At 45.0% G+C, this 10,862-nt stretch overlaps 1 protein-coding gene across 2 annotated transcripts; it reads left to right on the forward strand.

Moving 5' to 3' along the window:
• Positions 1-4,990: 4,990 nt before the first annotated feature.
• On the forward strand, positions 4,991-9,785 carry LOC307219916 (trypsin-like). Of its 2 annotated transcripts, none has more exons than XM_079983463.1 (4): positions 4,991-5,513; positions 5,743-5,999; positions 8,092-8,231; positions 9,635-9,785. In XM_079983463.1, the coding sequence occupies exons 2-4, from the start codon at positions 5,756-5,758 to the stop codon at positions 9,782-9,784; spliced, it is 534 nt and encodes a 177-aa protein (XP_079839589.1). In that variant the 5' UTR covers positions 4,991-5,513; positions 5,743-5,755; the 3' UTR covers position 9,785. The 2 variants fall into 2 exon arrangements, with proteins under 2 accessions (XP_079839589.1, XP_079839588.1); XM_079983462.1 differs by having other exon boundaries at positions 5,746-5,999.
• Positions 9,786-10,862: the final 1,077 nt, after the last annotated feature.

Raw genomic sequence — 10,862 nt, forward strand, 5'->3', positions numbered from 1 at the left:
CTTCTTCCAGGTCTTTCACCTTGTCCTCTGTAGTCATCTTTGCCGATCTTCGTGAGCTCGCAAAACACCAAGTTTTGCCCCTCGCTGCGCCAACTCACGCTGCGAGGGTTCAATTCTTTGAGAGACGGAGCTTACTGTCAGAGCTGCCCGAGGTCCCAGGTCACAAAGGACCAACGCCAGTTCGTTGTTATATACAAAAGTCTTTATTGAAGTTCAGTTTCGATTTCAAAGCCGCGGCGCGCAGCTCTACGTCTCAAACTCTAGACCGCTGAAGCTCCGTCTGAATCTCCTCCCCCCAGACACCAGTTTAAGACTCTAGCCTTGCTCCACCTCTTCCTTTGCTCTTTCCTCCTCTGGGTCCGCCTGTCCGCTGGGGTCTTGCCCTTTCTAGACTCTTCTGATGCTGAGTCCCCTGAGTCTTCCCCCTGCCTCCGGCGGGCTTTAGGACCTGGTTCCCAATCCGGGTTTTCTGCTGTCCCGCGCGCCTGTACATTCGAACTTGGCGCGCGCGCCCAGCCGGCCACCTTTCTCCTGACCGTTACACTGCTCCTGTCACTGCTTCCCCCTTCGGGGAGGCTAGCTGGACCTGACTTCCCCTCCGTTCCCTCACTCTCCGATAGAGGCGTGGTCAGTCCTGACTCATCTTCTCTCCCTGCTGGAGGAGACGCTGGCCCTGATACATGGGACTCTTCCCCCCCACTACTCTCTGGTGGGGGAGCTGGTCCTGATCTCTCGCTGCTGCTTTGGGAGTCCCTGCTGGCCCCTTGCTTCTGGTGCATCTCCCCTGGGACCCCCCTTGCCCTGGCCCTTGGCGCCCCCCTCTGGGAATCTTCTGATTCGCTGGAGAAGCTCATGGAATCTCTTGTGCCACTGTCATACTCCCCTACGCTGCCCTCAGATTCTTCCCCTTCGCTCTCCATTTCCTCTCTCCCCTGTGCCTCTGCTCCTGAGTCCCTGACAGCTGTATTATCAATTCTTTCAATGATCTATAATATCTTGAAGTCAAACCATCGGGTCCTGGAGATTTACCCAATTGCATATTCTGAATGGCACCTTCTATCTCTTGGTCCGTTATTTTGTAATTCAACATTAGTTTATTTTCTTGAGAGATTTTTTGTAATCCATTTATTTTTAAAAAACGATCAATATCCATTTGTTTATGGGTTTCCTGTGTATATAGTTGTTTAAAATACCTCTGGAAGCATTTTCTAATCTCCGCTGGATCCTGTATATTTCTTCCATCTACTTCCAAGTTTGTGATAGTGTTAAGTTTCTGTCTTTTTTTCATTTGCCAAGCCAGCAGTTTTCCACATTTATTTGCCGATTCAAATGTCTTTTGTCTCATCTGTTTAATTTTCCACTCTATTTCCTGGTTCATTTTCATATATTGTACTTGATGCAGCTTTATCTCTTTCAGAATCTCCTGCGACTTTGGTTTCGCTCTCAATTTCTTCTCTCCTTCCTTTATTTTCTCCAAAATCTTTTCTTTTTTCTGATTTTGAACTCTCTTTTGAATCGTATTCTGTTGTATCAAAAATCCTCTCATAACCGCTTTGCTTGCGTCCCAAATTACTCTTTTTTCTACAGAGGTATTCATATTTATCTCAAAATAATCTCTCAAATTTTTGGGGGCTTTCTTAGTCACTTCTTCATTTCTAAACAATGTGTCATTCATCCTCCATCTGAAGGAACCCATTGGTGTTAGTTTCAATTCCACCTTTACAGCATTGTGGTCGGAGCAAGTTTTAGGGCATATTTCCGCCTTTCTAGTCTTTGGAGCCAGCCCTCTAGTTACCCAAATTTGGTCAATTCTTGTCCATGTCATTTTTGCCTCAGAGAAGAAGGTTCCCTCTCTTCCCAGAGGGTTCTTAATTCTCCAGATGTCAACTAAATCTATGTTGTCAGTCATATCAAAGAAAGTCTTTGGTAGTCTACCATCCTTAGTGACTACCTGTCTCTGTGCCTTGTCCATGTTTGTAGACACCACTCCATTCATATCTCCCCTCAAAATCATATTATAGTCCATATAGTTCAACAGAGTCTCATGTAACTTCTTAAAAAAATCCGATTTTCCCCCATTTGGTGCATAAATGCCTAATATCAAAAATTTCTCTCTTTGTAATTGAATTTCAATTGCCACAAATCTTCCTTGGTTGTCTTTAAAAAGAAATTTCGGTGATAGGCTCTCCTCTGCATAGAGTACTACTCCTCTTTTTTAAACTTTGTCTGATGAAATAAATTCATGTCCCAATCTTTTATTTATCAATATTTTCCTATGTAGCCTTATCACATGTGTTTCTTGTAAACAAATTAAGTCCAAGTGTTCTTTTTTTAATACATGAAAGACCCTTCGTCTTTTTTCAGGGGAATTCATCCCATTAATGTTCCAACTTAATATTTGCAGTGCCATGGTCTGGTTACTTTAAGTCTCCTCCAACTGCGCCCAGTGCTTGCTCCTGTTCTGTCGGTGGTGTTGATATCCCTTTCACTGGGCAGCCCAATCCAAAATTTAGCTTTGCTATGTCCAATATAGGTGATCTTCTGTCCAGTACTCTTTGCTCTAGTCCTCTATCTGGTGATGTCTGTCCGATACTCCTGGTTCCTTTCCAAGTCCCTTCTGTAAATCCTCTCCGTGATTGCTCAAAATTTTTTCTTTGTCCTCAACTGATCTTATTTTTATTTTCCTTCCTTTAAAACTAAAGGATAGGCCTTGGGGAAATTCCCATCTAAAATGATTCCGTTCCTTCTCAGCAAAGCAACCAAATCTCCATAATTGGACCTAAGGTCCAAAAGGTATTTCGGAATATCTTTAAATATTTCCACTCTTGTCTGCAGTATTTCCAAAGTCTTCTGAAAATGCCAACCCAAAATTTTATCTCTCTCTTTTTTAGAGCGAAGAGTAATCAAACAGTCTCTTACTTTGTTCTTTTTCCCTCCTCTTCCAAGCCTAAAGGCACTCACAATTTTCACTCCTTCTTGTTCCAAAACTCTGCAAATTCCTTCGTAAGGAATTCTATCAAACTATCCTTCTCCAATTCAGGTACAGCTCTGATCCTCAAGTTCATCTGTTTTTCCTTAAGCTCAATCATAGAAAGAATCAGCTTATGGTCCTCAACTTGTCTCTGTATGTCTGGGACTCTCTTTGTTTCTAATTCAGTTACCTTGGCTTCCACCGCAACCACTTTTTCCTTGGTTTCCTCTGCAATCTGATGAGTCGAAGCAGATTCCTGTATCAATTTCTGTATAGCTTCTATGTTAGTATTCACCATTTGTCCCAAACTATTTATACTTTCTGTATTTTTATCAATTTTAATATTTGCAGCATCCACCTTCGCATTTGATGCATCCACTTTTACATTTGTCGCTTCTACTTTACTGCTAAGATTTTCCAAAGCTTCATTTATCTTACCTAGTGCAATCGCCAAAGCTTCTTCTGATGTCATCCCTCTTGGTTTAGGTTGTGTTGGTACGGCTGCAGGTGAGGCAGAAGGACCAGATGCTGACGCTCTTTGCTGCCAAGACTTCCCAGACCTTGTTGCTTTGTCTGGGAGTGACAAATCTACTTTTTCTTTCCCATCTGCCATAACACTTAAACAATAGAAGAGCCAAGGTCAATCCCAGCTACGCAGTTTGTCTTTGCAAATGGAAAATTCCCCTAGTAACAGTTTAACAGTTTCAGAATCTTCCTCTAGGGGGAAACAGTTGCAATAGTCCAAAAAAAAAAACACCACTTTTTAAACTCAAACAATAAGAGAAATAAACAGTTCCAATTTTTGTTACTTTTCAGTTACTTTCTGTTACTTTCCCTCGTTTTTAAGAGCAGAAGAGGAAAACTGACCACAATGTATCTCTCTTGCTGGGCTAGCTGTCAGCAAGTCGTCTGTTCACAGTTAATATGCAGTTCAAAGCATGGCAGTCTTTGTCTATTGGCAGCCCGTTCCCAAGTTTTGAGTGATGGATTTTAAGTTCTTTCCCTCTCTCTTGCAGGTATATACAGTCCAAGACTTCCCCCCTCCTTCCCCTGCTTCCTTGGGGGGGGGGGTTCGATGCTTTTTGTGTTAGGAATTTAGTCTTTTCCAAGGCTTTAGCTTGTATTCTCTTTGCTTTGATCTATTTACAAAAGCGGAAGGCGGACTTCCTGTTTAAACCTTCCCCACTTTGGTGTCAAATTAAGTCTCTTTTATACTTCCAATTTTCCCCTACTCACGGGTAGTTGCTTTTAAGGTCGAATTGTCACAAGAAAAAGTCAGCGCTCTCCGGTAACAGCTGTGCGGCTTCGCTCCGAGGAAAAAGCAGTCGATTCACAGCACCGCACCGCACCACTCACCTCGCTTCACTCCGGAACCCGTAATCGGGATTCCCCGCGAATTGGGGGGGCGCAAAGGGTGCCCACCGAACCCCCACGCTCACAGGCTTCACCCGCCTGTGATTTTTGAAGGGTCTCCGCTTTCGCCGTAGTGGTAAGACCCAATTCTCTCGAAGCAGATCCCTCCTAATCAGAAGGATTCCGCCATTACTGATGGCGCTAACCCGGAAGGCGGACTTCCTGTTTTGAACCTCCCCCGTTCGATGCCAAATTAAGATGTTTTTTTAAAAAATCCAATTCTCCACTCTACTCACGGGTAATTGCTTTAAAATCAAATTGTCCACAGGAAAAAGTCAGCGCTCTCTGGCAACAGCTGTGCGGCTTCTCTCCGTGAAGGAAGCAGTCGGTTCGAAGCACCACGCCACTCACCCTACATCGTTCCGGATCCCCGAAACTGGGTTTCCCCGTGAGTAGGGGGGGCGCAAAAGGTGCCAGCCGAATCCCACGTTCACAGGCTTCACCCGCCTGTGATTTATAGTGGCTCTCCGCCTTCGCCGTGGCGGCCAGACCCAAATTTTCACGAAACAAATTCCTCTCAGTCAGAGGAATTCTGCCATTGCCGATGGCGCTAACCCGGAAGTCCTAGTTACTATAGTCTACAATAGTCTACAATAACACATTATGATCTTTCTTGTGGTTTAAAACTGTGGCTTTTATTTTAGCAGTATGAGTGATGGTATGTAGAACTCTGGCAGAAATTAATCAGGAACAGTTGCCAGCCACACTTACTTGCAATATGAGACCAGTAATTGAAAAGATTCCTATGCTGGGAGATGGAGTTGGAAAGCAGGATATGGTGGCAAAAAGTTGAGCCTTTGTTTACTAGCAGGAAGAGATTGCATGCAGTGCCCTCATCTAGCTACCGTAGTCTGGCTGACAGATGTCATGGGATAGGCTGGATACCATTTCCTGAGTTCACAAGGCCACATTGCATTTTAGCATGTTCCTAACCATTGAAAAAGTCTTGATTTTTTCCTCTACCAATTATATATTGAGCTGTTGCAGCTGCTGAGAAGTTGGTTGGTAGTGCCAAGTGCCAACAAGATTCTGTGCCGTGGCAAGTCTCCCTCCAGTCAGTGCACCATGTCTGCAGTGGGGCCCTCATCAGCCAAGAATGGGTGTTGTCCTCAGCTCAGTGCAGCAGGAGGTGGGTATAAGCCTGCTTCACACCCTTTGCACACAATCTGTCTCCCACAGGGAATAAAGTCCATTCTCTGTTGTTGGCTGCTGTGTTCTCATTTGAAATTCGAGGGCAACTTGTGCATTTGACTGCCTGCCTACAAGAATCCTTGAGGGTGAGCAAGGAATCTTTCAACCCAGGCTGAGGCAGAAAAACTCTAGGGAGAACACTATTAACCTATCTGCTCTTCTTCCAGCAGCCCAGACCACATGGAGGTCTGGCTTGGCCTACAAGTCCCTGAGACTCTTCCTAAGGAGAAGCAACAGGTCATTGCTGCTGCCAAGCTGGTCCCTCATAAGCAGTTCAACAACTACTCACTGGACTATGACATCATGCTCATCAAGCTTGCACAACCAGCTGTCCTGGGTGAGCTAGTGCAGCCCATCAGTTTGCCCAGCCAATGTGCCATAGCTGGGAACCAGTGCCTGGCTTCAGAATGGATCAGCAGCAACTGTGAGTACAGAGAGGGTGGTGCTGAGAGACTAACCAGGACCAGCAACTGATTGCTATTTTTATGGAGGGAAGCCGCATAGCCATTGCCGGAGAGCGCTGACTTTTTCCTGTCGACAATTGGACTCTAAACAAGTACCCGTGAGTAGAAACGGAAAATTGGATCAAGAAACATCCTAATTTGGCACCGAAGCGGGAAGGTTCAAAACAGGAAGTCCACCTTCCGCTTTTTGTAAACAGACTGAAGCAAAAACCTTGTAAGCTAATAGCCTGGAAAGTTGTTTTATAAAGGTCGAAATTTCCTTCATTTATAACCACTAAAAACCCCTTGGAAGCAGGAGAAAAGGGGGGGGGTTTGACTGTTTAAGCCTGCAGGAGAGGGAGTAAAGAAAAATAAGTTTCCACCGTCTCAAACCTGGGAACGGGGGTCAGAGACAGGAATTGTTGGAGACATCCATTGACTGTGAATGGAACATTTTGACAGATAGCTAAAAAAAGAAGAAGAGAGAAACAAACTGATTCCAATGTTGCCTTTTGCATTCTAAAGAAACAAAATATTTGAAAATTGAAAGTAACTTTCTTTTGTTGGACATGCTTTAGAAATTGTCTCCTCTAGAGGGAGCTTGTTAAATTGTTGCTGCAGTTTACTTGGGGACTTCACAGCTGCGAGATTAAGATCGTGGAAACAGACTGCGACCTTGAATAAAAATGTGTTTGGAAGAAGTCTTGGTGCTTGCTTTTTGCAAGACAAGCGCTTTGCTGGAGCAGTTGCATGAGAAGATGGATTTGATGAATGAGAAGTTGGATTTGATGACTGTTATAGTCAGTGAATGTGGACAAACAGGGAATACTGACACAGAAATCATACAGGGACCAACTCAGGAAACTGGTTCGACTGGGCAAATGCAAGGGCAGATGATAATGGAGGAGGCTGCGGTTGTACCTTAAGCAATACAAATGGAGAGATCTGAGGCCCTGCAGGAGCATAAGCCGTTGTTTTGGAAGATTGAATTTGGAATGGGCCAGAGGGAGTCTGGAGCTGAGGAGGCTCTTAACTTTGGAGGGACTTTGAAATATGCTGTTAAATATTTTTTGAATTATATTGATGACTGTGGGGAGTGGGACTGTGGGGAATGGGCTGGTCTGATGAGGGGAGATGGAGATAATTATGGGCTGAAATCCCCCAGAGACCTACTCAATGAGAAAGGAAAGAAATCAAGAAAGAGATCAACAAAAGATAAGGAAAAGTGCAAGTATGAACAACAAGAAGATGATCTGCAGAAGGAGCATGGAAGAGATTTAAGAGCCTCGGACATAAGACTACCAGGTTGATGGACTAGATGGAATGGACAGTAAGGACTGACATAATCCGAGACCAGGAAGAAGGGACGTTGGATGAAAATTGGAAGAGGCTATAAAGAAAAACTTTTATTTTGGGATCTAGTGTAAAATTAATGAATATTAGGGAAAATGTTGGAATGAAATTGTCTGGCTTTAGTAGAAATGATATAAGGAGTTATGTATAAATAAGCATTAAGTTTTAAGTTTTAAGGTATTTTACAGTAAGATAAGGTTAAATAAAGTAAGGCAAATTGAATAACAGAATATGAAATAGATTGTTAACAGGTCAGAATGTAAAGTTACAATATATTAAGATAAATTAGTAAGATAAAAATAATGAAGGAAAGGATTTGCTGAAACAACTAATGAACTAGAATACAAAAAAGGGAGGTGTGAGGAGGTCAAGGAAACAAGCAAATGATAGATAAGATATGGAAAGATGGATTTGTTTTTAATTGTTTTTTCCCCCTGTATTCTGTATTTTCTGTTTTTCTGTTTTTCTGTTTTATTCTTGTAACTTTTTGGAACACCAATAAATATTATATATATATATATATATATATATATATATATATATATATAATAGATGAACGGCAAATGCGAGGGAGGCACCAACAATTCATTGTTCTATGATAGATTCATGGCAGGTGGCAGTGCCCCCTTGAAGCAGAAAGAGCTCAAGGAGAGAGGGGTGAGGCCTGAGCATAAGAGTCTCCCTCCTGCCTTGCCCCATGTTGATATTTTGGGCTTACAGCTGATGGAACAGACAACCTTCTGCAGTGCTCCTACCTTCCAGTCACATCTGATGCCACGTGCAACAATGTCTACCCAGGACGGTTCACTGAATGGATGCTTTCTGCTGGACAGCTGGACAGCAGCCAAGATGCCTGCAAGGTGAGGCTCTTCTCTTTTTACTGGCAAGTCCAGTGATTGGGGGTGGGGGTGGGGAGCAGACAAGCAGAGGTATACCTTGACTCCCTTGCGATCTTGGCCAGAAGCTGTATCAGTACATGTGAAGCTGGGAGAGACCATGGACCAGAAACTCCAAAAGTTTGCTTTTTGTCAAGTTTCATGCTCTGCCTGTGATTTTCTCTATGACCATCAGGACTGCTCTTCTTCATCTCTCCCTCCCTCTCTTCCTGCAGCTCTCACCTGCTGTCTCTATCTTTCTTCTACCCAAGTGCCACTTGGCACTCCACTCACAGTTCCAATAGCACCACTGGCCAACCTGGGAGATGGTCCTGCAGGGCTGATGAGATGGGTGCCTAGAGGAGCCTGCATGCCTTGCCTGGCCTCCCAGAGGGGCATGTGTGCTCCTAGCCACTCCAAGCCATGGGTGAGAGGTGAGCCTGCACTTTTTGGTGGGAGGTAAGGTTGTATAAGGTAAGGTAAGGACGCAGGTGGCGCTGTGGGTTAAAGCCTCAGCGCCTAGGACTTGCCGATCGAAAGGTCGGCGGTTCGAATCCCTGCGGCGGGGTGCGCTCCCGCTGCTCGGTCCCAGCGCCTGCCAACCTAGCAGTTCGAAAGCACCTCCGGGTGCAAGTAGATAAATAGGGACCGCTTACCAGCGGGAAGGTAAACGGCGTTTCCGTGTGCGGCTCTGGCTCGCCAGATGCAGCTTTGTCACGCTGGCCACGTGACCCGGAAGTGTCTCCGGACAGCGCTGGCCCCTGGCCTCTTAAGTGAGATGGGCGCACAACCCCAGAGTCTGTCAAGACTGGCCCGTATGGGCAGGGGTACCTTTACCTTTACCTTTCAGGTTGTATAGGTGTCCCTGACGTTGAGTTCAGTAACATGGTCTAATTATGTGCATCCACACACACCATATAGATGAATGCTTCCCTTCAGACTAGAGCTGTCTCCAACCAAATCACTCACAAGCACAAGCATTCTCCATAGGCAGGCTAGTAGCTTACTGGCCAGACATTAACCAGAACTAAACAACAAAGCATAATATATTTGAAAAGTACAATAAAAAGCCATGTGCCAAATCCTCCCCAGATCAAAGTTAAATAGCATTTATGTCATTCCCGCATTCTTGAGAGGGACAGAGGGGCTGTAAGCGCAAGCGCACACCCAGCCCAACAGGGGAAGAGAAATTCTCCAGCTGCAAGAGCCAACTTCTTGGGACCACTCAGGAGGTACGGTACTTGTGGCTGGGGAAAGCCTCACACAGCTCCCTCTCTCCTGCTGCAGGCAGTGCTCCAGGGCCTGAGAGTTCAAATAACGACAGTGAGAAATTGCCATGATTTGATCCTGTGCCCTGGAGAGTCCCAAAGCTGTTGTCTGTGTCTTAGGGAGATGTGGGCAGCCCCCTGGTGTGTGAAGAAGCCATCCAAGGACTGCTGTCCTGGAAGAAAAGCTGCAGTGAAGAGAACCGGCTGGGGCTGTACACCAAGGTCTGCATCTTTGAAGACTGGATCCACTACACAATTGCCAACAACTGAAGAGCAATCAAGGCAGATTGTGCTCTGACCTGGTATCTTGCTGCTCTGAGAAAGACCCTGTGATCTGGCACCACCAGCAATGCAATGACTATACAGGCCTGGCTACTATGGAAGAGAAGGCTTCTAGGAAGTCTACCCCCCAGTCTGCCCACCACCAGAGGGGTCATGGCTGAAGCAAGGGAGCAGAATCAAATGATTTGCTACCTCACTCCTCAGCTTCCGGCACACCTCCTGGAATGGCTTGATTTCACATTATGGTAGATGTTGGTTAGGTTTTACCATGTAGGTGAGGGAATATATTAACTATATTTTATTCCTCCACAAACCTGGCCAACAGACAAAACATCAGCTTATCGCTTGTGTTTAGAAGCACAGTGCCGAGCATCTTAAACAGTAAAAACAAAAGCCTTTAGGCTGATCTCCCCCTTCTGTTACCCTGTAAACAGGCCACCGACTGAAAAGTATGGTTAAAACATATAGTTTGCTCACAGTCAAGCACCTGCCCTTAGCAACAACAGCAGTAAAAATAAATGCAGGTAAAATACTTGTATTTACAGTGAAAGCAGCCTCAGGCATGAGCCTGATGCTGGAGCAAGCAGATACAAGTCTTCTCCCATCGGCTGGTTGGAGAGAGAGAGAGAGAGAGAGAGAGAAGGAACAGAAAATACTTCTTTTCTTCTTCCCTACCAAGAGAGGAGGGGAAATGAACTAACACAGAGCCTTCTCTACCAATTGCATTGATCTGAGTCCACCTAACAGCAATACTGCTCTGTGATTTTAATCCCCACACATGCTTACTAGTAAGAATATGCATTTTTAGATTTGATTTCTAAACTCCCACAATATTTACTCCATGGAACAGTTTCATTAGCATCCCAGCCTTCCATGGCCTAACACAGTCAAAGCTCCATGAAAGAACCTACCACACCAGCACCCACCTAGAGCTGGCTCTGAAGTCTGCTTGTTTGTGAAGTGAGGCACTTGGGGTGCTCAGAGGCCCGATCCTCCAACGGACGTAAGTTGCAGAGCTGCTGATTTCCTTATACCGAAAACCGAGTCTGAAAAGACACAACTTAAG

The sequence above is a fragment of the Podarcis cretensis genome (assembly GCF_951804945.1).
Source record: "Podarcis cretensis genome assembly, chromosome: 1".
Classification (NCBI taxonomy): Eukaryota; Metazoa; Chordata; class Lepidosauria; order Squamata; family Lacertidae; genus Podarcis; species Podarcis cretensis.